At 47.1% G+C, this 24330-nt stretch overlaps 1 protein-coding gene across 3 annotated transcripts in view; it reads right to left on the bottom strand.

The window, feature by feature from the left end:
• KDM2A (lysine demethylase 2A) overlaps positions 1-24330 on the bottom strand; it is a 770935-nt gene that overhangs the window by 618702 nt on the left and 127903 nt on the right. For 2 of the 3 annotated variants that reach the window (XM_085651618.1, XM_085651619.1), the window contains exon 4: positions 2204-2282. In XM_085651618.1, the coding sequence (XP_085507744.1) occupies positions 2204-2282 (79 nt within the window). Of the gene's footprint in view, positions 1-2203; positions 2283-24330 lie in introns of those variants that run through there. The other variant, XM_085651620.1, reaches the window with a different exon arrangement.

The raw sequence follows: 24330 nt of genomic DNA, 5'->3' as shown, positions 1-24330 counted from the left end.
GTGCCAAAATGCGAGCTGGGGGGCGGTTGATTCTACAATCACATGAATATATACATTTAGTGGAGGCCCAAACTCCTGCACCTTAAATAGCAATCGGCACCACTGAGACTTGTAACTAGACAAAAGGGGGAAGGGGGTCAAGGCAGTACAACTGACCAGCCAGCTAAGACTCAGAAGAGCTCCTGCCACCTTTGATTGCTTTAAAGTACTAACAGAGATATGTCAACCTCAAGTACCCAAAATGTCAAATGTAACACCCAAGTATGGGAAATATATATACTAACTAATCACTTACTCCCACATGCTAAAGAGGCTACCCTACACTTCTCAGGACCAGAAGCCATGATATGAGATTTGCTGTAATTAGTATACAAACTCAACTTAGCCTTAAATTCAACAAAAGAATCAAATTAATCTGTGTAGTTCGTTAGGAGTGCAGGCTATAAGGACTGTATCGTCTGCATACAATAACACCGGGATGGCCATGCTGCCTATTAGTTAGACAACCGTTGACGCATTCAATAACAAGCATTTGCAATACAATAGGTCTCGCATTTACGTGAGTTTGAGTTATTGGCATTGTAAATGGCAATGCCTTTTATTTGTGTTTTGGTTTTTAAAACAAATAAAAGGCATGGTCATTCACAATGCTAATAGCTTAAACTCTCCAAATGTGGGACCTACTGCATTGCAATTGCTTCTTTTCAGTAGAAACTGTTTTTTAATTACAGATTGTCAAACATTTTTTTAAATACCTATTACAGTGCATGATAAGAAAATCCATCTTTTTCATTAATGTTTATAACAAAAACGTGTCTGAAAAGGAGTTTGTCGGTCATGAACCAAACTGAAATGACCAACATGTTTGAGGCAGGGAAGACGCACTGCCCAGCACAATATCAAGCCTAGGATTCATCTGCAGGAAGATGCGTCTCCCCAAACAGGATCTTTTAGAAAATGGTGCTGTGCCGACACAGTAGAGTGAAGTTACACTGCAAATACAGCATCTTCTAGAAGACATAGCTTGGCATGCAGATAAAGTGCACAGAAAAATGTTCTGCTACACCAGCAGACAGCAAGTCAAAATACCAACACTGACTACTTGCTTGTCGTATAACTAAACACATGTACTCTGAAACTAAGAGGACACCTCAGGCAAAAGGCACCTGAATTAAGTTTGGTCTTTTAGAGGACTTCAAGATTTTGTGGCAAGTTTGTTTCAAAGGACCTACGACATCTGTAATTAATTTGGTTAGGAACCCCACTCTCAATTCAATTTTTTAGGCTTCACCAAAATTAATGACCAGCAGGGAAATTGGCTGGAGATTTCTAGTGCTTAAGAAACGTAGAGGAGAACCTCGTAAAAATACCCTAACATTCTAAAAAGAGTGCATATCGGAATAAAAAAAATATAACTAAACCGTAGCAGCAGGTGTTACTAAAATCTGATTTAGCAGGCTTAAAACTTTTAAAGATGCAATAACCAAAAAGTTATCGAAATCAAAAAGATTTCTAAACTGTCGACAGTACAAATAGTCAAGAGCAAACTGCTCCAACCACAGAGCTCACCATTTGCACACAACGGAGGATCGGAGTACACATGAGGGACAGAAGAAAGGAGCAACGGTTGTGCCCGAGAGCACTAATCCTCACTCAGGGCTCTATGCTGTTTCATGTACTAAGTGCTAACTCAAGCAACACATCTTCACCAGGTATTTTGCACAAAGGAATAAAGTGGCTGGGAGGTAAGAATACTTTTTACCATGGTAACAGTGGTGCAATAGAAGCTGCATCAAGTACAGATCATGCATGCCTTAAGTAAATGTACCATCCTCAAAGCAGGCATTCTCAAACTGAGCGTCATACAGTGCATAAACAACAACACTATCCCACGGACACTGCTGTCCACAAATGAGCTTGCTCTACATTTCAAAACACATTTAAACTTTTCTACTCCTGAACTGGATTGTCTTGGTTTCCGAGATTTCCGCCAAAATGCTCTTTACTCTCTGGACTCCAATGGTTTACGTCCTTGTTTAAAAGGAAGAACTTGGCTTCTGCCACAAGATCCAAACCATGAGAAACTAGTGGCAGGTAAGTAATCAGATTTCAAATAACATTGTTCATATCATACAGGTCACATGACATATGGTGGCCACATTCATCTCTTCCCTTCCAAACGCAGTCACTCTCAGACACTTACTTGATGCCGAGTCCATCCGGTTTCTTAAAGATGAGCGGTTCTCTCAGGCCGCCTCGCTGGATGTATTCCATATTAAAATCTGGAAAAGTAACCAAAAGGATCAATTGGATCAGCGGTTAACTCATAATCAGGGCCTTCTAGTTCAGAAAGGTAGATGGGAAACAATTCATGTACAGATTCTTCCAAGCTGCAAATGTCAAGCAGACCTCATCTAAATCCTCAAAAAGCATGGCAAATCATCCTCATCTCAAATGTATATTTATGTCAGAACTACAAAGTGCTCTTAATTGCTAAAAGACTGTGCATCACACAGACTGGGTCACTTTCCCAAAGGCAGGGAAAGAATTCAAATTGGCTCAAAGACAGCATTTACGCATGAGCTGCCCATATAGCAGCAGAAAGTCATATTGTGGCCATCAACCACTTCCGAAGACAGAGAGAAAAAAGGCTGCTTGTACCTTTGGCTCTTCGACCTTGTGATGGTGCGCAGCTTACTCAAAGTTGTTTTCTACAGCACAATCTGTTCAGTTCATGCTTATATTGTTGTACCAAGCAGCACCATATGGCCTACAAGCACTTGGAGAACAAGCTGCTCACCTTCGGTATGGTTCTTTCTTGCAGACTCCCTTTCTAAACACACATTCCTCACTTCCTGGATTCCACCAGGTGCCAGACTGGATCTGGTAACCTGTCCAGCAACTGCTCCAGCACACCCGTAAAATGGTGACTTCAACTCCACAGAGGCTTCATCCTGCCTCTGTAAGTGCTGGCGCAACTCTGTATACGGGCGCCACTATTGCATGTTGATGCCACTTTACAAACAAAGCATTACCTGCTCTAGGTGCTGAGCACAGTGACAGATTAAAATTGTGCCAGTGAGCAGAATCGAACATGAAAATGTATTAACACCTAGAAATCTACTCACATGAACACAGAGGAGAGAGAGCACAAAGAAATGTAGGGTTGGTTAGTTTTTCCACCAGGAAGATTGTTATTGACGGTAAGTAACTTCACCTCCTCAATAGACAGCAAAGCAGTAGCCACCTCCAGACAATCCTTCCCAAAAAAAAATAAAAGGTGAAAGGTCTGATGAGTTAACTTCATACCAGGAACTTTTGTAGGACCGCATGGGAAAATCGTTCTCCATGCAGACCGTGAAGCAAGTAATGCCAGGTGAAGGTGTGAACGGACAACCATGCAGCTGCCTGGTAGATATCCAGCACCGTAACACCCCTAGCAAAGATTGCATCTCTGACAGAGTGCACCTGAAAGCCCTCATGGTGGTCTGAATACAGGCCAGCATCAGTACAGTGAGGAGATAAACGGTTGACCATCTCCGAATCATCCATGATCATCTAGGACATTCTGAAGAGGTGTATAGTGCCGGGGCCTAAATCGAACAGAATAATGCATAAAAGAGTGCAGGTGAAATGAACTACCACCGAATCCTCCACACCACGTGCTGCGTTTTAATAACTCATAACGAGGCACATTTATTTTGATATAGCTGAACTCTCTTAGAATTAGAGTTGAGCATCAAGGTCTGGTCCGGAGCTGCCTCTGGGCTGGACCTGACCAAGCATGGCATTAGGCAAAGAAGTTGACGCATGGCTTGGGTCCAGTGAAGATCCACAGGCGGAACTCTGTCTAGGGACCACAGCAGACCAATGGGGACAGTGGGAATTCCAGCAGAACCTAGAATCATCTGGACAGCTGCAGGATGGCCTACATAAAGCCCTCTACCTGCTGCAGCGTTGAAGGCCTGCTGAGGAATACATTCTGAGTCGGACAGCTGGCATGGAGTCAGACTTGATTGCTGGCAGTGCAACCTTTCCTTAGAGCAGAAGCAACTTGAAGACAACTCCGGTCTGTACTTGTGCTTCTGCTGAGATCTGTCCTCTAATTTGGTCTTCAACTTACTCGAGACCAGAGGCTGTGACCTGAAGCAAGAAAGGCTTTTATCATGGAAAGGGAAGAGCTTTAATTCTTGTGTTTGATGGCATACATGCTTACCTTCTACTCCCTGCTGGCCAAAGGATATATGAGGGAGTATTTGTTGCACAATTCTAAATCTTTCTTGGATATGAGACACCAGAAACAGATGTCATGTGGGCCTGTAAAATAAATCAGCTTCCTGCAGACACAAGACAGCTTAAGCATGCAGTCTTTCATGGAGACATTTCGCTAGCACGCGCTCTTGGAAATATTGTTTTGGAAGTTGGTGAAGAACCTACAAAATTTCAGCTGCCAAGATCAGGTTCTGTGTCGAAGGGTGGAGAAGAAAAGGACCTGAACGTCTAGTGTATAGGGGCGGCACCTATGTTTGGCTTCCTGTCACTTAATAGAGGCGGGATGACGCCTCTGAAGAGTGCGATGGCGGCACTGCCCTATGCAACCATTTGCCTGAAACATGAAGAATCTGTGATTTGAGTATTCTTCTGGAAACAGGGCAATTGGAAGCGTCATAACATCTGATACATGTGGCTTCCTTTCAACTGCACCTAGAGTAAGTCTTGCGTTAACATCTGAACTATGTGCTTAGATTTCTTCTTGCCATGGGCTAGATAGTAACTAGAGAGAGGATTTTACATATCTGAAGAACTGGTTTTGCAGGTTGGCATAGTTAATAGAATCACATACTTAGCATTTCTCTGCCACAATGTGCCAAAATCAAAAATACTTTGAAAAAATGCAGCTGTTGAGTGTGACTTTAATGACCCACAGAAATATCAACTAAATGCGCTTGGCTTCAAAACCTTTGATACTTTTCACCAGAAGGGAGCGCAGAAAGGATCTGCACTAAGTGCACTTGTGAAACCTATGCAAAGGAGAATGCCTCCTCCAAGGCACAAACTCTATAGTTCTGAGCAAACCAGCAAGCTAGTGTGCCTTTATCGAAGTCCTTTAAAAAGGGAAAAGTGTGGCAAATAGGATGAGTGTAATCCATTACTGCATGCAGGCCACCCATACATCATGGCGCTGTACCAGGCTTCTTCCAACGGAAAGTTGATGTCACTGCAGTGATGCCAAGCACAGTAAAAGTTTCATTGAATTATCTCTCTATGCCCTACAACCGGCCCTGAAGGTTCATACAAGACTTCTTGCATTCACGCTTGTAAGGGCCCGTCAGTGCTCCTCTGAAGGGTTAGTCGTGTGAGTACCTACACGGAAGCACCAAGCAGTGGGTGAACTGCCACACTGTGTTTTCTGAAGCAGTCTGCAGCACACATGCTAATTTTCTAAGTTAGCACAAATACTGTTACTTGTTATATATGCACATATATATATAGCCTACTTTGAGTGCACCCGATGAGGGTGAAGACTAAACACAAATAGACCATGCATCTGATCTGCGGACGCACAGTTAATGGACTTCACCAGCACACCCATCTCTCTACCTTACAATTGCCTGATAACCAGTTTAGCCAAATTCCAAGCGGTCTTCCCCATTCTGAACTGATTTGGAGAAGAGACCTTACAGTCGAATTGCATAGGTTATACAAATCACCTTCGAACACACCTTTCCAGAACAATCCAAGAATTTAGACTCCAATCACAGTTTGTGCTATTAATCTTCTCTTATTCAGTTATGGTGGCGTTCCTGTTTAACCTGCAGGTGTTTCGTTAATTGCGGACTTCAATAGGGCCAAACGTTATACAATATATAGCTCAAAAGTCAGTCCATCTAAAACTAAACACAAAGGTCTCCTTCACCAAGGCGACTTAACCAACAGTGTGGAGAGTTTGTTAACAGGGACTTGTAGTAGCTCATGATGAGTGTGGCGAACAATTCTGAGCTATACACCAGTGATAAATGTTCTTGAAGTAACCAACAGCCCAAAGTGCCAAGTCAACACATCCCATGTCAGAATAAGGAGTTTGTAACAATATCCAATTTCATGCTGCGATTGGGATATGAGCTGTCTTACTGTAACTCAAAATGATGATCTGCCTGACCCAAAATTACTTTACAAATTAGCATATTAAATAGCAATAGGATGGGTGCTGACTTCTCTAATGCAGACATGAATGAGCAGAAATGGTGCCGAGACAAAGAAACAATGAGATCATGGAGGTAGCAGCACAGACAGAAGCAGCAGGAACGTTCCAGAGACACGGAGGACTGTAGTATTGTGCACCGAGAAGACCCCACAGTTTCACCTCCAAGATTGAAAGCCCAAAGTAAAAGGTAACACTAGAATAGCTACGTCTCAGATGTCAGACAAGTTTAGAGCAGTGGTTCTTAACCTTTTGATTTCTCTGGACCCTGGAATTTGGGGAAACCCACTGAATTATTATTGGAATCCCGGGCCCCCACTAAGCAATTACTGGAAGCTGGGAACCCTGGCCTAAGCAATTTTGATGATCTGACCTGCAAAACAGTTCACTAAATGCAGCATTCATCAAATACACAATTAATTACATATTTTACATTTAATTCACAAATATAAAAAAAATCCCCCTAAAATATCAAAATTTTAATTTTATTGGGAAGGTTTGAACTTTTCTAAATCAAACCTGGGCCAGCAATTGTCAGCAGTATATTCTTTCCGATGTACTTGCACTGATGCAACTTATCAACCTAGGGGATATCAACCTCATTTTTGACCTCCTATTTCAAATTCCATCACATTTACAGAACATTAAAAAAATTCACTTTTAGATTTTCTTCTTTATTTATATATACTTTATTAAACTGTTGATATTATTTGATTTTCAAAGCAGTTGCGGACCCCCAGAATGTGTTGCTGACCCCTACAGATGCCCGGACCACAGGTTAACAATCGCTGGTTTAGTGTTTTGAACTCTTTTCAACAACTTTGTCCCCGTTTAATGACAGCACGTGGCTTTAGACTAACCAGGAGTGCATAGGGTGCAGACTCCAAGCCAATCATCGGGCCTTGGTTGTGTATCCAATAAACTGCAAGGCATTACTCTGCTTTCGAGCTAAAACAAGGTGCCCCAGAGTATGAATTTCAAAATTTGTATTTAAAGCAATTGAACTGAACACTTATGTGGATTACTTTTGTACTCTTTACAGTTGTTTATTAGCAGAAACATACCCAATTCTCTGCCTGAGCTTTGATAATTATCCAGATTTTCATGACCTCTTGAATCGATACAAATCCTCCAAAGAAGAAAAAAAATCTAACAGAGTTTTGGAATGGGCCTTGAAGGAAAGGCACACAGGCATGTAGGATGATGAGCATATCACCATGCATAGATAAAACCAAGTAACGGAAAAGGCCAAATCATTCCCAATACACAACACAGATACAAATGTGACACACATCATTAGCATGCAAACAATAGCTGAGAAAAAAAGTCAAATGTCATCCTAGCACCAGCTACACTAAACTCTCCATCATCCCCTTTCCTTGCACATAACAAGAACCAAGCACAATACATGGGTCTCCAAACTAACCTAGATAAATGCACTGGACAGAAAAAAGGATTTCACACAAAACGCTCAACCTATGAAAAAGTATCATCCTTTACCCGTGCAATCTCAAGTTCAACACAGGTGTTCGAACACCATGTCCTCTTCTAAGACCTCCCTATCCAAACCACTCGCTAGTCCTCCTCTACAATGACCTCTTGCCACAACCAATTCTTCACCAATTCTTCACTCATAATAGCAGCTTCACCCTCACCCAGATCCCTTCAATGTTTCTCTACAGTAGGTCTATAACTCCAACGTCCTCACATCTCATCTCTTACCATCCTCATAGGCAGCCAACCTAGGTTTTAATTTGGAGCACATCTTTATGCAACTTCTTTATGCATCGTCAACAAAGGTTCACAAAATTTAGAAACTTACTCCATATATTTGCCCAATTTTGGCTATCAGAGTTCACAGTCACTTATTTCTGTTCCTAATGTCACCCTCTCCACATTCCTGCGCATCCAAAAATATTTATTCGTGGTCCCTGCTTTTGTACTTGCACCATTAATGCCATATAATTTTCCCTGTGCAGATATTGCCTTCAAAACCCACAATGTAACATCAAAGTTGACACAGGGGCGTGGCTTCGCGGCATAGCAATATGGCCGCTAGCTAAGGAAGCTCCGGACCCGTCCACCCCTACAACATCAATACGCTACACCAATCCGAGTTCCGAGGCAAGAAACAGCAGTCAGTAGGTCCGCTCAGTCGATCGAGCTAATTCTGCCGACTGAGGGGCCACGCTGGCCGAGAGAAGCAGTGGCCTGCTCTCACGTATGAATCCGTGCGCTGGAGTGGAAGCGTCACCTTGAGGGACACGTAAAGGGAGCGGCGGCCGCCAGTCAAACTGCGGGAGCTGAGCACCAGCTGACACGCACCTTCCGTAAAGCGTAGGTGAGGCGCAGTGGCGATAGCCTACCAGAGTGAAAAGGAGCTCTGAAGGGCGGTGACAGAGGCGAAGGAAACTGCGATAACCAGCCGGCGCGACCCTGCAGCGGAAGGACCGGAGGGGGGGGGCGCCTGGGCCCTGGACCCTGAAAGACAGCAGAGGCCCGTGCAGGGCCAGGAGTTCCCACGCAGTCTGTGCAGGTGACTTGGAGGGAGGGACACTGGTGAGACATAGTGGAGACATATTCACTGACAGGCCCATCCACAACACGCAGGAGCAGATGCAGCAGTGGTGGGTGAGGTGAACGAAGGGCAAACTCTCCTGGATTTATCTCCCCCCCCCCCCTCCTCCTTCATGTAACAGGCACCCGATCTGGTGGGGTAGGAGGAGGAAAACACCTCCCCGCCTGTGGCGCATCACGCTCCGATTCCGCGAGACTGCTAAAGCAGACACCGGGGGAGCACGCAGGAAGCTCTGGGTTCGCCCTCTGTCATACGGGCGCAGCAGGCGGAGCGCAGCCATTCGAAGTGCCACCTGGCCGGGGAGCAGGGGTCCGAAGTTGCAAACTACAGCCCTCCGCAGATAAGCAGAGGCGAGACTGGGAGCCCTGCTTACAGCTCAGAACCTGATCGGAATGCGAGGCAGGGCCACGCCATCATGGCCTCTAATAAAGGATCCACGGTGACACAGCAAAACAAACTTGACCGCTACACATGTTTGAAGACGGCGATTGACCATCAACTCCCTAAAGACAAGCCAACGGCGGCCGCTGAGAGTGAAGGACCGGAACTCACATTGAAAGACGTAATGGAGGCCATCACCTGAGTTTGAACATCTATGGAGCAACGCATTGACGCTATTTCCTCGGAGGTGATGCTCATCCGAGCAGACCTTGCCACTAACAGAGAAAAGGTCAAGCAACTTGAAATAACTACTGCCAGCCTGGTGAGTGATACTTCGGAGCTGCAGAGTGAAATCCAGGAACTGAAGACTTTCTGCAAGTTCGCAGAAGACAAGCTAGATGATTATGAAGGGCACACAAGGCTCAACAATGTGCGTATTTTGGGGGTACCCCAGAGGGCCGAAGGGCAAGCGACGGAACGGTTTGTAGAAACCCTCATTACAGCATATCTGCAACCTAAAGGCCTATCAAATCTGTTTGTAGTTGAAAGAGCGCATAGGGTGCCTGGGGGGCGACCGAAGCCAGGAGTTCCTCCATGCCCGATCTTAGCCAGACTTCTCAACTATAGAGATAGAGACGTCATCCTGCAAACGTCTAGAGTGGCCCCCTCACTAAAGTACGAAAACTGAGTTATAACTTTTTTTCCAGATTTCACCTAGGCGGTGCAGCGACAGCGAAGATCTTTCCTGGCAGTCAAAAAATGCCTCAGAGACAAAGGCCTAAAATACGCGATGCTGTTTCCATCCCGGCTCAGGGTAGAGGCTGGGGGAAAATCCCGGTTTTGAGACACACCAGAGTCAGCGGCCGAGTGGTTGGACAGTTGGCGAGAATTGACGGAACACAGAGCAGGGGCACTGAACCCTTGAACGCAAGCCTGCTGATACGCACGCCAAAAGGGCCGTGAGAAGACCATGAACGACTACACAGTCCAGCATGTGCCGGGGTGGCACCAGGTAGAGCGCCATCTTGGCGATTGACTTTTATGGACTTGACCTAACACATAGAATGCAGGTCATGTTTACTTCACTCTGTAACTTTTAAGTGTATCTGCGGGGGTGGAGGGAGGGTCGGGGCCCATTACCCACTAATTTTCTTCTTAGTTAGTAATGGGGCGACAGGCACTCTGCATTAATGGAAATATGGGCAGTTTCAAGCCCAGAGTGCAGGGGAGAAGGGTGGGGTTTCAGGTTTGTAAGTTCGTGAGTATGAATCTTCAAGGTACTGCTACTCCTGTGCACGTGAAGCTCGCTGAAACGTAGGATGAGAAGATGGCGAAGTGGAAGAAAAGCATTAAGGTGATGAGTTGGAACGTAAATGGACTGGGGGACAAAATTAAACAATGTGTGGTACTACAGCATATTAGGAGGCACGCCCCGATATAGTGATGATTCAAAAAACGCACCTAATTGGCAATGCCTGCAAAGTACAAGCTAGTGGCACACTCCGGATTCACCTCGGGCTCGAGGGGGACGGGACTCTTCCTTAAAAACTCATTCCCAATAACTATCAACTCAATTTAGACAGACACAGGGGGTAGGTACCCCGGGATCACGGGACAGCTACTAACACTAATATCGGTTTATGTGCCACCTGGTCTCCAGCGCCTGGTGTTTCAAGACCTAGGTGCTTTGTTACTGTCAGTCCCAGATGGCCTTCTATTGCTGGGAGGAGATTTCAATTCAGTGGGCTCCGGGACGTTAGATCGACATCCACTCAGGGCATGAGCCCAGCAAATCGTTGGCTCCCCGACTTCTTGGATACAATGGGACTGGTAGAGACGTGGCGAACCTATCATCCCGAAAGTATCCAACACATGTACTACTCAGGAGCTCATAATAGCCTGTCAAGAATTGATTACTTATTAGTTCCGGTAACACATATACAAGAAATAAGGCATGGGACCCAGAGGCATCTCAGATCATTCCCCAGTGTGGGCTCAGACAGTGATTGGACAAACCAGAGTGGGTAGAGTAGCACCCATTAACCCCTGGTATCTCCATAACCCTCTGGTCCATAAAGAACTGCATAAGGGAATGGAGTTATATTTCCAGGAGAACGAAGGATCGGTTCACTCCCCACAGATATTTGGGAGGCATTCAAAACTGTGATAAGAGGACAGGCCCTCTACCAGATAGCCGGGGTACGGAAAGAAAAAACAAAAGACATTGTGGAAGCAGAGAACAAAATTCTCCGGCTGGAGGAAGGCCCAAGGGAAGACAGTACACCAGATGACATGCACATCCTGCAGCTTAAGCGAGACAGCTATAGGGCTATAGTAACAGATAGCGCTAAGGAGCTGGGAAGGGAGAAGCAGGGCCGAATTTATGACCTTGGGGATAAGGCAGGGAAACTAATTGCATGGTTAGATAGTAAAGAACTTGCGAGCAGACTGGTCCCGGAATTGATTGATGAGGCAGGACACACAATGAGAGACCCGCAAGAGATAGCCAACGAGTTCGCATCTCACTATCGTAAGATATATAGTTCACAAACAAACTGCACGACGGACGACTCCCGCCAGCCGCTAGAGGATATCGCACTCCCCTCCCTCTCAGTAGATGACGTTAAACTGCTGGACAGTGACCTCAGTAATGACGAAGTTGCCCAAGCCATAAGAAGTCTAAGATCAGGGAAAGCTTCAGGTCCAAACGGCTTGCCCATCGAGCTGTACAAGCTCCGACCGGATAGGCTCACCCCATACATTCGGGAGATGTTGGAAGAATATAGGGAGCAGGGAGTTCTCCCCCCAGGATCAGAGGATTGTAACACTGGTCACAATCCACAAGGAAGGGAAGCCCAGGACAGACTGCGCCTCATACAGGCCAGTCTCTTTGCTGAACGCTGAGCCCAAAAATCTGGCAAAGCTCCTCGCCACCTGTTTGGCCAAAGTCATTAGTGGGCTGGTCCACCCGGACCAATCGGGCTTCATGCCGCATCGCAACACCGCACTAAATCTGCGAAGGGTTCATGGGGTGCTGGAAAGAGCAGGAACAATTCAAGAGGAGGCGATAATCGTGTCTCTGGACGCCACAATGGCATTCGAAACACTCAAATGGCCGTATCTATTTGGGGTGCTCGCTAAACTGGGCTTCGGACCACGCTTTACTAAATGGGTACAGCTTCTCTATTCAGCCCCGCTAGCCCAGGTGGTGGTGAATAATAAGAAATCAGAAATCTTTCAGCTGGGCAGAGGGACACGACAGGGCTGTCCGCTCTCCCCATTGCTCTTCGCTCTGGCGTTGAAGCCGCTAGCCTCCTGGATCCGACGAGACCCGGTGGTGCGAGGACTGAAATGGGCGGAGATGTAGGAGGACCGCATCTCCCTATATGCGGACGATATCCTTCTATTCCTGGCCTCCCCGAGAGCATCTCTCAATAGTGTGCTTGATATATTCGCCACGTTCGGTCGACACTCTGGGTACTCTATTAACTGGCAGAAGTATATGCTCTACGTTCTGCAGGGACCTCAGCCTATCCTCCCGAGGAGATGCCGGATCCATATCACCACAACGGGTTTCACATACCTAGGTATATATGTCACTACGGACCCCAAACGCAGGTTCGACCAGAATCTCCTTCCCCCCCTTCAGAGACTAAAACGAGATATAGTGGGCTGGAGTGCGCTCCCGCTCTCGTTGCTGGGCAGGGCAGCATTGTTCAAAATGATGGCCTTGCCCAGATTTCTTTACGTACTGCAAAATACCCTGGACCCAGTCCCTGCGAGTTATTTCAGGGAGATAGAAAGTCTACAGAGAACGCTACTATGGAAGGGAAAGGCCCGAATAGCATTCGCCAAACTGACACTCACGTGGTACGATGGGGGAATTAGCCTGCCAGACCTCAAGCGCTACTATTGGGCTGCCCACCTCGCTGCTACAAACCACGGTACTTATAGGAGGGCTGACGACCCTGGCTACGCCATGGACCGATGGATACTCCCTGGAGGGAATTACAACAGGCCATTGTACTCCAAGACTGGAGGGCAATTACTGACAGGACCGACTAGACACTCGGTACAGGTGTGGAAGGCACCTAATCGCAGTCTGGGTTGGGAGAACAAAATCACAATGGCCACCCCTCTATGGGACTCTGAGCTCCTGGGTAACTTATGGACTTCCAAGGGCTTCGACAGGTGGGACCTAATTGGAATCTCGAGCGTGGGAGATCTCTGGGCCGAAGGGGAAATCAAATCCTTCCCTTCCCTACAGAGGGAGTACGAGCTAGCCAGTACAGAACACTTCAGATACATGCAGGCGCAACATGCGCTGCAGACCTACATAGAGAAGGGTGTCACACCCCCAGACTCCTCCCCACTGGAGGACAGAAGGTGCCTCCTAAACGTGTGGGAGCCCACAGACCTTAATGTAGCACAGATAAACCTGGGTGACACTGGGACTCATGATAGCCAAGCGTAATATTGCACAGCTTTGGGGCGCCGACCATGCCCCAGTAGGTGGGGCCTGGATGAGAGACATGGACTGGTGCATGTTCAGAGAGAAAACAGTGTACCTGGCAAGAGGCTGCCCCCAAAAATGGGTCCCCATTTGGACTGCTTGGAATGTCTAAAGAGGGAACATATGCACCTCCCCAAGACTGCCTGAACTGGATGTCAATGATTCACCATAAAATGCTACAGTTGAATTGCAATATTAGCTGATTGACTCTGCATGTGTAAAATTAATATTATGAACACTCGATGTACCTATGTAAATGATTCATTGTTCAATAAAAAAAATTATTTAAAAAAAAAGTTGACACAGGTCAGAACAGAAGACAAAGGAGATCATGGAGTGAGATGTACAAAACACTCCACAATTTTAATTGAGCTTCTTGTTCTCTTAACTTTTTGAAGATTTAGTATTTATCTTCATCAGTGGGCAGATCATTGATGACAAATGATCCTATGACAGCCACATGGCAACCAATGCAGTTTTATGGGTTATTGCTGAAGGGATCATTTACAGAACTTGTTGACAAGGTCACTGCAAATGTTCTGGTCTCCGACGTGGATCACTTCTTTGCCAAAGACTGTAAAAGTTGTGTCAACAAAGAAGCACTTCACTGACTGGGTCGATAATAAGAAAGCCACTATTCAAGCAGCGCTGGATGGGTTCTAATCTTTAAGACAAGGCAATCATTAGCCATTTGGGCAGCAAGCTAGATATAAAATCTTACTTTGAGTGGGTTTTGGAAGTGAAGAACCTACGCAGACCAGAATAATGTTGGAGGTCTTCACCCTTTTAAGTTCCACCTGCAGAAGTTTCTTTCAGCTGTTCACTGGATGGTGCAGGGAAGGAGCATTGCATACCGGCTCTTCTCATACTGACATGCCGCTGCGACAATAGAAATATTTTCATCTGCCTCTGAAAGATTCAGCTGTAAAGGTCTTACACAAGTCCTACTCGGGTGACTTGTGATCTGGATTCAGGAACTGAATGCAGTGTATGAGGGATCATCAGAGAATACTTCCAATTTTTTTCCTTTATCTCACAAGACTGGGGAGCTTAAAAGGGGATGCCTATGTTGGGAGTCTCAGCATGATGCCGAGATTAGGGATAATTTGAAGATATAAAAGTTGCATTTGCTTCCACGTACTTTGCGGCAGGATTGTATCTGAGCCATGCATCTGGGAGTGGTGAAACAACGTAGAAAATACCCATGAAAAATGAAAAATTATTTAAAAAGGTTCCATCTATGGACAGTAGAAGTGTCAACATCAGAAGAATGTCTTATAAGCACATTCTATTCTGTGAGAAAAGCAAAGCTCTGAGAGGACTGCAGTTTCCCATGACATGCAGCACTAAACCTGAACGATGGTGGCTCCTGGGGGAGTGGAGTTCAAAGCCTACACCTTATGGTGTTAAATAACATGTTGAATCACAGTTTATTCTGACATTGTACATTTAAATTGAGGATTCCAAGCCTAACAATGGAACATAATTCAAACATGTAAATCTATGAAAGATTCAATGCTGGAGAAGAAAAGATGCAAGCAAGACTACTACAGCTTTAACATCTAAAGATTTAAGGTCAGGGTCAAAAAAAGGATCGTGGGCAGTATCTGGAAGGTGGTGGTGTCTCTAACACATGCCGCAATCCTTAGATGCAAGAACTTTTGTTCAGCTACATCTTGCACAATTGAGCATGATCTTGTAAATCTTTGGTAGGAGTGGTGATAATGAAATTCATTCGACATACCAGAGGTCAAATCTGTAAAGGTTATCTGCCTGCAACTAACAAAGCGTTTATACATTTTGGCTTAGGAAAATATCTTGTTATGGGAAACTGTCATGACTGTCAACATTTCAGCTGGGGCACATAAGGCTTATAGGTCCATTAAAAGAGGCCATTGACTTAGAAATGAGCAATTTCAAAAGGGTAGGCTCACAGATGAAACCTGTCTTTTATGTAAAATGTTAGCACAATGTGAAGCCCTGTTTTATCATGAGAGACAAACGTGCACAGTAAGATAACTTGCAGTTTATTTCAACAAAAGGCTCCAGACAGCAGCCTGTCTTAAATGACATAAATCAAGTCCAAACATTCTGGAGCATCAAGTTCTATGTCAAAACCCTCACACATCAAAACATGTGCAGGCACAACTGGACAGAGGAAGAGGATGGCACACACCTCGCCGTCTATAAAATGCAAACCAAAAGGCAGGAAAAAGAAGCAGCAGATAAATCAGGAAGGCAAAAGCAGAGAGGAAAAGAGGGACGAGAAGAGGAACAAAAAGGTCAAAAACAGGCCCCAGAACAAGAGATCAATAAGAACGGTCACCTTTCATGTAATGAGACAGAAAATGTATAACAAAATCAACCACCATTCTTAATTCCTAAAGTAAGAAGGACTTGCATACGTCTTTCATGGTCTTCTGTGCGCATTTACTTTGTCAAGCAGATGCAATTCTCCCAATCTTGGACAACCTCTAGTTATTTCCAAAGGGACATCACAGAGGAAAGATTGCCCCTTATGGGATGGTGTGCAGGAAGGAAGCCTGCCTCAATCCAGGAGACAGACTTGAGGCGGAGAGTTTAGTAGACACTGGGACGGCCACTCAAGATATTACATCTTCCCTGAACCAGATAGATGGATCTAGTGGGAACAAACCATGTGTTGAGGGGATACATTCCATGACGAGGTGTGGCGTCGTGGCCAGGGTGACTGACTCCGGAATCTGGGGATCACGGTTCGATCCCCAGCGCCGGTGGCAGATTAGCCCAGCACCATGTGACTCTGGGCAATAGCTTGCTTAATCTTCCCGACGCCCCCAGCGCCTAGAGACCCTTACGGGTGATTGTTCGCGCTTTACAAACAGGGGTGGGGGAATCATATCGCCCGACGCCCGAACCAAGTTGTTTTTATCGGTGGGCAAGAAGATTTAATGTCTATTTCGTCCGACGGACAAGTAGACATTAAATCACGTAAATGAAACAGGCTGTGAGCACTATGGGGCTCACAGCCAATCAGAGAAGCGTGCCGGGAGCCTTTGGAGGCTTCTGATTGGCTGGCAGCCCATAACTGGGCTCTAGACAGTGATTGGCTGAGGGAGTGAAACGTCACTCAGTCTCTGCAAGTAGGAGTTTGTGGCCGCCGCGAGGTAAAATAAGGCGCACTAGCATAATGCCCGCCATAGCACTCGTAGAGTGTTCAAAAGGGTTATATTTTGCTCAGCTTGCAGATCGCTCCATAATTAGAATAGAACCGGTGTGCCTGCTGTGAGAGACCGTGTGTAACCTTGTGGTTCCAGAAAGCGCGGGCTCTCATCCCTGCTATTGGAGCGTGAGACGGAGCATAAAACGTGGGGGCGCTGAAGCAGAGGGCACAGTAAAGCAGTGCCGCAGTACCGGGGGATCCGCAAATAAATTGACATTCTGCCCCCACTTGTTTACACGAGGCCCCCGTTATGTTGCAGGACCCTGCCGCCGCCTCTACCTAGTCCTCCTGTCCCATGGGCACCCGGAGATCACTGCTGCCACCGGCTTCCGATCCTCATTGCTTCGGGGTTGAGTGAGCGAGAGCAGACTGTGGGGTTTTGGAGGGGCTGTGGCCGAAGCGCTAGCAGAGACCACTGTAAACATCACTGGTTTCCACTTCCAGAGAAGCCCGCCAAAGGATCCGGTTTACGCGGCATTTGCATTAACCACGGTAAGGTGGGAAGTCGGATCGGCCTTTCCAGCCTACAGCTCTTCACGCTGCTGCTCCTGTCTTATCGGTTCAGGTAGGAAAGTTACATCTGTGTGCTTTGAGGCTGCAGCCCTACCCCCTGTCCCCCCAACCCCCTCTTCCACCTGGTGGATATTGCACTTCAACAGAGGCGCAACTAGAGCCAAATTTCGGGGGGGGGGATAAGAAAAAATTTCGGGGGGGCTGAAACTTTAAGCAATAGGCAGAGTGGAGCTGCAGGGGCTCTTAGAAGGGGTGAGCAATAGGCAGAATGGAGCTGCAGGGGCTCGTAGAAGAGGTGAAACAACAGCAACAGGCCTCATTAACATGGAAATGGTCTTTTAAAGACCTGTGAATTGCTCGGGTGCGGCTGTGTGACTGCCCGGGAAGCTGTCTTATCCCGGGCTGCCACACACGACGGGGGGGGGGCTGAAGCCCTGTGAGTCCAATGGGTGTTGCGCGCCTGCACTTCAAAGATTATCGGGTTTCAAGCCTGGCTTGACCATGAACCCACTGAGTTCCTATTATTGGGGCCCAGTCTCTGCGTGTTTATTATGGCTTGTGACCTTTTACCAAATCCTCGCAGCACTACGCTGCCTCAGTTTGTAGGGTTTTGAATATTAATATATAGCTGTTAGCAGCACTTTCATTTCAACTTCCCTTCCCCCCCTCCCGTTTTGTGCTGTTGATAACATGTCAGGAAAGAGTGTCTTTGTTGCCCATGCTGTTCGGCGTCAGTGCCCTAGCTCCGGGAGCCCCAGAATTCAGTTAATTCCACACCTGAAGTACCAACAGATGTGACCAACCGTTGCTATTGTAGCCGTGCTGTAAGTTATGCCAACTTCGCACGTTTCCATTGCTATGCAGAGAGCTGATTAGAACCCCCGGGGACCCCCTTTCACACCAGATGTGTGACACAGAATTGCCATACTGGGCAATTTCCCTCACAAATGGGCGATATCTTTCCCATTTGTGAGAGAAAATGCTCAATTGGCCGGTGCCTAGTATTTTAGTGTGTATAATTAAGTCCGTTGTACGCATTTCATTTAAGCTGCCGCAGCGCTGCAGTTTCTTTCTTAAGCTGCCAGGATTGCTTAAATGCTAACTTTAACTGTAAAAGGACACTGGATAATTAATAGGTAAAGAGGTTGTCCAGATTATACCACGTTGGTAAAGCGGGGACGAGAGCTTGGATTAGAAGGCGCATTTTCGGACTCTACAACCAAATGTCCCCTCTGCATAACACATTTGATTTACAGTGCAGTGGCGCCAATTTAATAGTGCTACTTAATAAGAAAAATAAATGAATGTGACAGTCCTTGTGTAAATGTAACTGGCGCTCATGTAAAGCGCTCCAATACCTTCAGATCGAATTTGCGCTCTATAAAACCGCAAAAAAATGCCATTCTTTTATTAGCACTCAAAGTCTTATGCAAGCGTATTCAGGCCATATTAAAATTCACATTGATCCATCGGGTGAAGAAAATGAATGTCCTGCATTTTTTAAGTGCGTGCGCACAACCTAACCGTGCAAGTGGCTGTGGGCACAGGCCATCCGCTCAGAGCATGGATACCCCTTTAAAAGCAAGACATTCTTTCCCTCCTTTATTGTGCCCCAAGGAGAGAGAACCGCACAGGGGGTCTGCATTAGGGACTGCATTTCTGCAAGCCTCACCGCCCACGGGTATTTCCACAATATCTGCACACAGCAACAGAAAAGGCGAAACTTGACCCAGGCGAGAACAGGCAGCGCAATGGCTCTATTTCCATTTCAAAAGGTTGAAGGTGTGCTGAACCTTCCCCCACCCCCCTCGCTCTGTCAGCTGGAAGAGGGAGTGAGGGCTACAACTGGGCCCCTCTTAGCCTGTCAACCTCAAAATAAAGAGCAATGAATTCTACTTATGTTTGATGTGTGGATGGGAGTAGGTGGGACAAGTGGATTTTACAGGACATGTAGATTTCAGTGGCATTTTGTCCCATGGACAAGTAGATTATTTTGAAAATTCCACACCCCTGACAAATGTGGATTATTATTATAAAACCCAGTGCTTTCATGAAAACTGGTGCTGTCAAGTGCTGCTCACTGTGTGCTAAGGTGCAAACCTCAGCACAGATGTAGGGACAAGTGAAAACGGGTGTTTGGTTGGATTAACTACACTGATGAGAAATAACTGGTACCACACCAGACCCAAGGAAGGCAAAATCCTCGATTTTGAATTCTCAAACTGTGGCATACAAGACAATCATCTAAGGAACAGTAATACATCTACTGTAAAATAAAATAAATATAAAAGCAGATTCGGGGAGCTCTGAGCTACCATGCAAAACTGTGCTATAAATCTGTGTATGCCTGCTATATGAAAACAACTTGGCGAGCTGACCCTTGTACTAAACTTTTCCTGAAATGAAAAACATTACAGCGTTAATGGATTTAAGGAAAATTGGGGAACACAAGTGACCAGACGCCAATGAAAGTGCCGTGGTCCCCCACACCAGAAAGACCAGATTGGGAGGTCGCTCCTTCTCCTTCCGCGCTGCATGAGCCTGGAATGACCTTCCGCTCCACCTCAGACAGACATCGCTCCCCATCTTCACAAGAAACCTCAAAACCTGGCTTCGACAGACCCCCCTCATTGATGGACTGGAACCTGCGACTCAGCCCACCTCACCCCCCCAGCGCCTTGAGACCCTTACGGGTGAATAGTCGCGCTTAAAAAACACCTGATTGATTGATTGAAAGATGGAACTACTGTAAGTGCACCACTATGTAAGGCATTTTGTGTGTCTGCAATCAGCAGGTCTGCACAAAGATTTAGTTCTTACAGGTTAGAAGGCAATCTGTTGGGTGAATGATCTAACAATGATTTACAATAAAGAGAAAGAATAGGGGGGCGTGGCCGAGCTGCGAAGCGCGATGACCGCAGCTTAGTGTAGCTCCGCGACTTCCCTTCTCCCTTTACCTATCCGCTATAATTATCCGTGGGCTTGAAGAGGAAATTCTTCGTCAGTAGCTTCTGTGATCCGATCCCGAAGCAACAGAACTCGGAGAAGCACTGCTGATTCAGATCCGAGAGCCGGATTGACCTCGGCCTTTACATAGAGGGAACGCCGGGGACTCGCGTGGAGTGGTGAGATGACAGTGAGCCCGGCGGACCCTACTCCTCGGACCTTCCCAACAACTGCAGCCGCTCGGCGGCCCGTGCTGGTGGCTGGGGGCCGTCGGGGTTCCCTCTGGCCCCGAGACAACATCTGCCGTTCGAATCAGCGATCCGCTGTGACGGAGGAGGCCGGGACCAGACGCGAGGGCGGAGACGTGGATCCGCCACTCTACAGTGCACCTGGGATCGGAGGCGTTGGATCTTGGCCCTGATTAGCCTGGGGGCATTCGTGGGTGAGAATCGGGCCCATGGGACCAGAACGGCAACTTGGCCAGGCTATGGGCCGACTTTGAGGGCCCCCTCTGACTCAAGGAATAGAGCCGGCCTTGAACCCGATACCTGCTTGACGTATCACAGACCTCGCCGGAGTGGAGAAAATCGAGACCAGGCGTAATCTGAGGCAAAGCTGGGTACCTTGTAATTCGCCAGACAGCCAAGACATCAAATTCCCCCAACGGACTTAGACATCGGACCCTGCCTGGCCTTGACTAAATGACTGGGGTCTAGCGGGGGGCCCGCGGCGGCGCAGGTCAACAGCGGCTGGAGAGATACTTAATCTGCCCGTGGTAGAACGCATGCGGAAGCCCGACGGACCGTTGATCCCGGCGATATGTCCATTGTAGTCACCAAAAGGGCTTCATGACTGCACGTTTTCCCCAACTGCACGGTGACACTACACTAAGGGGGTGAAGAGTTTCACAGGAGTATCGACCTGCCATGTTCCGCGGCGTGTCCCGATTGCGGGGGGCAGCAACTATTGACTTTACTGGAGAACACCAGATTGTGCTGCTGCTCCATATTGAGCACCAGTGAGTGCCAGAACAAGTGTCCCATGGAGAAATACGCATAGCTACACATCATCACAGGTTCTTGCTGCAAATACTAACCTCGCTCTCCTCAAATTGCATCTCCATCCAGGTGAGATTGCCCCCGACTTCAAGCTGAGGGTGGGTGTTGGCCCCACTGCCTGGTGTGACCCCCGCTTCTGGACCTGGCAATGGCCCATCCATACTGACACAACCAAGGTAGAGAAACGCGACGTAATGGCATCATCGAGGGGCAGCAAGTCGGGACAGCAGAAGAGGCTGGACTGCTATACTCTTCCCGAAACCTCGCTGCCCGAGTCCAATCTGACACAGATCCGGAGCCTACACTCAAAGACGTAATGGCAGTAATCGCAGGGATTAAGACGTCCCTGGAACACAAGATGGACGCGCTTACGATGGAAGTTAATTTGCTCAGGGCGGACCACAACAAAAACAGTGAGAGAGTTAAGCAGGTGGAGCTCACAACGGCGAGTCTGGTGGAGGATACTTCCCAGCTGCAAATTGACATCAAAGAACTCCAGACCTTTCGGAAGTATGCGGAAACCAAACTAGATGACTACGAAGGGCGGCTGTGGTGCAATAATGTCCGTATTTTAGGGGTCCCGGAAAAATCGGAGGGACAAGCCACTGATCTTTTTGTGGAAGACCTCATCCTCAAGCATCTGCAACCCTAGGGGCTTGGGAAATTCTTTGTCATTGAAAGAGCCCATAGAGTTCCTGGCAGTCGTCCAAAACCGGGGGCCCCTCCGCGTCCTATCCTGGCCAGAGTCTTAAACTTCAAAGATCGAGATGTGATTCTTCAGCATGCCAGAGCGGGACCTCCACTCAGGTACAAAAATGCGGAAATAACTTTCTTTCTGGACTTTACCTAGATGGTTCAGTGACAAAGACGCTCCTTCCTCGGGATAAAGAAAACGCTAAGAGACAAAGGATACAAGTATGCCATGCTTTTCCCAGCCAGGCTGCGTGTGGAGGCAGATGGTAGGGCCTGGTTCTTTGAACACCCGGAAGCAGCAGCTGACTGGTTGGAAAGCCGCTGACCGACAGGCAGTACCTGGCTAGGGGTAATGTACTGAGTTGGGGTGGTCATGGGCCAACGGACTTAATTGACAATGATGTTGATGAGAGTATATGTTCGACACTAGTGGAGTCTTAGGGCCTGCTTAGGGGCAATACAAATTGCGAAAAGCTTTCGGGGGGAGGGGAAGACACCACGCACCCCACTTTACTACTTTTAGTTAACGTGTTTGGGCGACGGGCACTCTGCAAGTTGTATCATGGGCAGTTTGAAGCCCGGTGGGCAGGGGTGCAGGTAGGGGGATAGTTGGGTAGGGGTGTTAAAGTTTGAGAATTTTCATTTGTACGGTGTAATTGTTTTATCGACATTGTTTTCAAGGTTTGAAATGTACGTAGAGTTTGTTCTTTCGACAACACCAACATGGGCCACCAAGCAGGAGCGGCTTCTAGGCCTCAATATAGATGGGTACACAGAGGGATACAGGGGTTAGAGTCCTCAGCTGGAATGTAAACGGACTGGTTGACAAGATCAAACGTGGGATGGTCAACCAATACATCAGGCGACAGGCCCCAGGCGTCATACTCCTACAGGAAACACACCTTATTGGGAACACATGCCAGGCTCTGAACAAGGGAGGATATAGGTTGGTGGCACATGCGGGCTTCACTACGGGATCGCAAGGGGTGGGCATATTAACCAAAAACTCGTTCCCTTTCACTGTACAAGCCACATGGTCTGACACACGGAGTAGATATATCGGGGTCTCGGGTATGTGGGAGGGCAAGACGGCCACATTTTTTTCAGTGTATGTTCCCCCCGACCTTCAGAACGACACATTCAAAGACCTGGGTACTATACTCTTGTCACTCCCTGTAGGCCTCCTAGTGATAGGAGGAGATTTTAACACAGTGCTGTCTGGAACGCTTGACCGTTATCCACAGCGGGAAATCAGACCCGCACAGAAGTGGCTACTGGACTTTCTCGAGTCAATGGGACTGGTGGATGGTTGGAGGATACATAATCCAGACAGGACCCAATACACGTTCTTGTCGGGAGCCCACCATAGTCTATCTCGTATTGATAGATATTGAAAGATAGTCCCGGCGAGCACAGGTATTCAATATCCAGGAGGTTCGCTACTTGGGTAGAGGCATCGCGGACCACTCTCTGGCCTGGATGAAGGTAGTACTGGGTCAAATGAGCACCAGGAAGATAGCCCCCCATTAATTCATGAGAGACCCGGAAACCCAGACGAAAATAGCTCACGCTACAGACAACTACTTTCAAGACAATGAGGGGACTGTTGACTCAGCTCTGACGCTATGGGAAGCCTACAAAACAGTTATTCGCGGGGAAACCCTATCCCTGATTGCGGGAAAGAAAGACAAGCAGGTAGATTTAGTGCGAGCGGAAGAAGAAATACTGAGAGTGGAAGAAGAATTAGCTCAGGCTGTGACACCCGAAAAACTACATCTCCTTAATCTGAAACAAGACGACTTCAAAAGCATAGCGTAGGACAGAGCCAGGGCAGAGACAAGCAGAGCAGAATCTACGAACATGGAGATAAGGCGGGGAAGTTAATTGCATGGTTGGATAGGAGGGAATGGATGGCCCATCTGGTGCCTAAGCTACAAGGCGAGGACACCGTCCCCATAACTGACCCGCAGGAAATAGCGGACCAATTTGCAGGCTACTATCAAACGGTTTACCGCACGACTGGTAACTACACAGATGAAGACAATAGTGAAGTGCTTAGAGATATCAGACTTCCTACCCTCTCAGATGAAAATAGTGAATATCTTGAGTTCGCTCTCACAGACGATGAGGTGGCACAGGCAATATGGGGGGTGAACTCGCGAAAGGCGTCAGGTCCCAATGGCATTCCAATTGAATTGTACAAATTGAGACCGGACAAGATCACACCATACCTCCGTTTGATGT

The sequence above is a fragment of the Triturus cristatus genome, chromosome 4_1 (genome assembly GCF_964204655.1).
Source record: "Triturus cristatus chromosome 4_1, aTriCri1.1, whole genome shotgun sequence".
In the NCBI taxonomy this organism is placed as follows: Eukaryota; Metazoa; Chordata; class Amphibia; order Caudata; family Salamandridae; genus Triturus; species Triturus cristatus.
The sequence above is the reverse complement of the archived record's forward strand: the minus strand, read 5'-3'. Positions and strand labels throughout refer to the sequence as shown.